Source organism: Palaemon carinicauda, chromosome 2 (assembly GCF_036898095.1).
Source record: "Palaemon carinicauda isolate YSFRI2023 chromosome 2, ASM3689809v2, whole genome shotgun sequence".
Classification (NCBI taxonomy): Eukaryota; Metazoa; Arthropoda; class Malacostraca; order Decapoda; family Palaemonidae; genus Palaemon; species Palaemon carinicauda.
In genome coordinates, this window is record NC_090726.1 from 87,908,026 (window position 1) to 87,911,994 (window position 3,969).

General features: G+C 32.8%; 1 protein-coding gene across 1 annotated transcript in view; it reads left to right on the forward strand.

The window, feature by feature from the left end:
• Positions 1-3,969, forward strand: part of tou (toutatis) — a 510,442-nt gene that overhangs the window by 278,435 nt on the left and 228,038 nt on the right. The window contains exon 21 of the mRNA XM_068348421.1: positions 1,130-1,174. Within this exon, the coding sequence (XP_068204522.1) occupies positions 1,130-1,174 (45 nt within the window). The remainder of the gene's footprint in view (positions 1-1,129; positions 1,175-3,969) is intronic.

Below are 3,969 nucleotides of genomic sequence, written 5' to 3' on the forward strand. Positions count from 1 at the left end.
GGTATGTTGATCCTTCCTTTACCAAGTACGAACCATTTTATTAATATTTTTTTGTATAGATTTGATCTTTTAGAGTCTAGACAGCTTTTTTTTATATTGAATTCTGAATACAGTCTTCTGCCTACATAACACTGAGGATACTTTGAAGGAAATCTGTTATTGGTTTCCCACCTAATTTAATATTCAAGCTGAATACTGGAAGGGAATATTTTATTATTTTTCCGCCTAAATTCATATCAAGCTTCTTACAATTAACAGTGTTATAGGGAACAAAACTTTTTTGATTTAAACGCTTTATTTCCAAAATTTCCCATTGATCATAATGTTATTGCCCTCTCCCCATTCCCAATACTGTTTGGTTCTTATTTTGCATAATGAAATTAATTATTTCTGTCATGATTATCAGTCTCTCTTGAATTAGCTGTATTACTCTAATTTCCATTTTATTAATTTCATTAATAGGTAACAAAATAAAATCTTATGACTATATTGGAATATTGGCCATAGAAGTGGATTTATAAAACATGGCAAAGATCTAGGCATGGTCTCTTAAATAGTTTGCATTTTGGGGGGTAGGCATCTTACAATATTTACTTTTTAACTCCTAGTTCAGCCCACATTCATTTATATAAAAGTCGATGATGTCCAACCATGTTTCCAAGTTTTAAAAGTGTGGTCTATACTGGCCCACAAAAATATGATTATTAATCTTTGCTGTGAATTTTTATGGTCTTGTCATCAAGAAATAAGAGTTTGGAGACTTCTGTACTGAAAGGTTAAAATTCCTCAGAATAATTTGGTTAATATTTGTGTTTTTTACCAATGTAGAATGCTACCATATCATATCTGAATTGCCTTTATTATTTAATATGGTATAAAGGCAAAGCACTTCCAACTGAAGTGTCAGGTTGTATAAGGTAATTGTTTGTTTGTTGCCCAAAAGGAAGTACAATTACTATAGCAACCATCTTTTTTTTCAATAGGTGTCCTTTTCCAGTTTATGCAAGTAATTCAAGTTATTAGCTGAAGTTTTACATTTAGACTTGGTAGTAACTTCAGAAAATGTTTGCATCTTATTGAAAGATACTGAGGTCAAGTTAAGCAACTTTTCCTTCTTATACTTTTGCAGGAGAGAGAACAAGAGAAGCAGAAGCAGAAACTGATAAAGGAACAGGTAAGTTTACTACTGAATTCAACATTGGAGAACCCTTAATTATTTAGATAACAGTTAACAAACAGATTTTAGTTGCTAGGAAATACTGTAAAGGGAAACTTTTGTTCTGTATGTGGTCTCAGAAAAATGTGCCTTGTTGAGTTGAAGATAAAGAAAACTTATTATTTTATAATACCAACTCTCTTCAATGAGCTTTTAAGTTTTACCTGGCTTAACTATTTTTCATTATATAGTGATGAGTGTCAAATGATGTTCTTGGTATGATCAGAACAGGGATAAATTCTCATATTACTGGTTAGAGTTATTTAGTTAGCATATAGGTAAGTTTGAAAGTAAAAATTGATTAATTTATGAAGATTTTTTTGTAACTTTCAGGCATTTTAATAGAAGCATATAGTGTTATTATAATTTGAAATTAGCATTTTTCTTAGTTGTGTGTGCTAGAAATGCCTTCCAAGTGTGTTAATGAATAGTCATAACTTCTGGTTATCTGCTGTAATTATCTGCAACTAAGTGTTCTTACCATGCCCTAGTATGTGTTAGAAACATATTGCCTGTCAATTGATAGATCCAACCAGTCATTCCATATATAATACTATACTTTAATAACTTTTAACTTGTCAAAAGTAACCACAAACTGATTTCGGTTATGATTATATGCTTGGTCTTTTTCTGACTAAATTCCAATTCCGTTAGTTTTCTGTTTAGTTCATTGCTCTAAGGAAATTCAATATTTGATTTTCTGTCCACAAAATTATTTTCTTGCTTTACTGGTATTCTTGGGCTTCTCACTGTGGTGGTTGATTACTGCAAAGGATGCTTCTTGAGAACATCACAACTCTGATTTTTTTGGTCTTGTTATTTGTTGTACTTTTTATATACAGTATACAGAATAACTGTTAAGGACAGAAGCTTTATTTTTATATATTGAGTTATACTTTATACTGTCATGTTTACGGTATGATATATTTTAAAGCTTAATTTGAAATTATTATTTTGGTTGGGTTTATAACTGTTTTTTATTGTTATTGCTTATGATGTGCCCGTTTAGTCGCAAATACATTTTAGATGTATCTAAGTTATTTATTAGGTGATAAAAAAGTGAGGCTAAAACACTCTTAAGATAATTCAGTATCATCTAAAGTGAGGCTAAAACACTCTTAAGATAATTCAGTATCATCTCTCTCTCTCTCTCTCTCTCTCTCTTTTGCTAGAGGGTGAGGGTGCTTTATGTTAGATTTGTATTTATGGGCTATACTGCTCGGCTCCTTATCCCCAAACAATTGCCATTACAAGTTTTCCAAGTTGTTTTTGTTGAATTTGTTTGAAGCATAAAAAGTCTATCTAGCTTCATGTTGTAATTGATGGAAGAATTTTCACAGTTTAGTATTTTTTATCAGGGAGAGTTGGCACTCTCCTTATTCTAGCCATTAGAAAATGGGGAAATATATATTGCGTAACTGTAAAAGACCTATGCTGTATCTAACCACAAGGAGATGCCTGTGTATATAAGGAGAATGTTGTCTGAATCTGGTGTCAAAATGAAGTGTGAATACGAGGGATAAGCTTTTCATAATTGTATTGTTGACATGACTATGTAACAAGTTTCATGGACTAAGATTAACACATATATGTTTAACATTTAAATAGATGGAGTGAAGTGGATACTGGAACTATCTACAACACATCCCATGCCAAGATAATGACCTGATTGATAATTTACTATGGATTGATGATGATATTCTAGTGGTAATTGATTAGCATCGTGAAATGGCATTAATTACAAATATATTTAGTTAATTCTTCTATCTTAAGATGCAGGTTGATTTTTGGTCCCATTTTTCAGGAAAAAAGGTGTCTTATAACACGGGAAATATGGTATATATACTTTAACCAACCCTGTGTATTCCAAATGAAAAAATATATTAATCATGAAGTTAAAAAAACTTACACAATTAACAAAACAGCAACCTATTTGACAACATCTGTCCCGCCGTTATCCCTACATTAAGGGGCGGTTGCCTGATGCCCCCTCTCTAACGCCTTCTATTAAAGGCAACTTCACCAGCTGCTACTGCAGTATTTAAAGCCCAGCCATCTTGATAGGCTAACCAGGATTCTTTAGCCCCTTCCATATGATGACGTATATTGTACGTCAAAACGTTAGGTACAAGGATGGATGATGTACCAGGAATGTCACTTACAAATATAAACCCTATGGAAGTTAAAATCAGTAGTTTATCCTCCTTATTATTACAACACATGCTTACACCTAAGGGATATTTTACTAAAAATAGCTCCTCCCCTTTGATTTTAGCCCCTCTTACTTCTATCGTCAGCCAGCCTACTAAGACTGGGATTTTAGCCCCTATTCCTGAAAATGTAAAGGCTATTTAGTGTTTTTTTTTGTTATCAAGCATAATCACACCACTTTTTACCCAATGTAGTCATTCCCTACATGAGGCATTACTTTCTCTCACCCCCCCAAGCCTAGAGATGTAGGTATACTCACTTCTCATCTCACCACCAACTACGACACTTGGAATTCTAGTCTTTATTCGTGATTATATATGGGCTATTTTAGTGTATTTCCATGTTGGCATGCGTGATCAAATCATTCAGGAAGCATTCTCTAAAGTGAAACAGCTGTCTGTGTAACTTTCAACTTAGTCTTCAGAACTGGGTTGATGATTGGAATCAAACTTAAGAATGCCGAAGAACTTATTCAGTTGCTGTCTTGAGGAAAAAGGACTCCAAAGAGAAACTTTAATATATGCAAGATTCTTTTCTTAGAG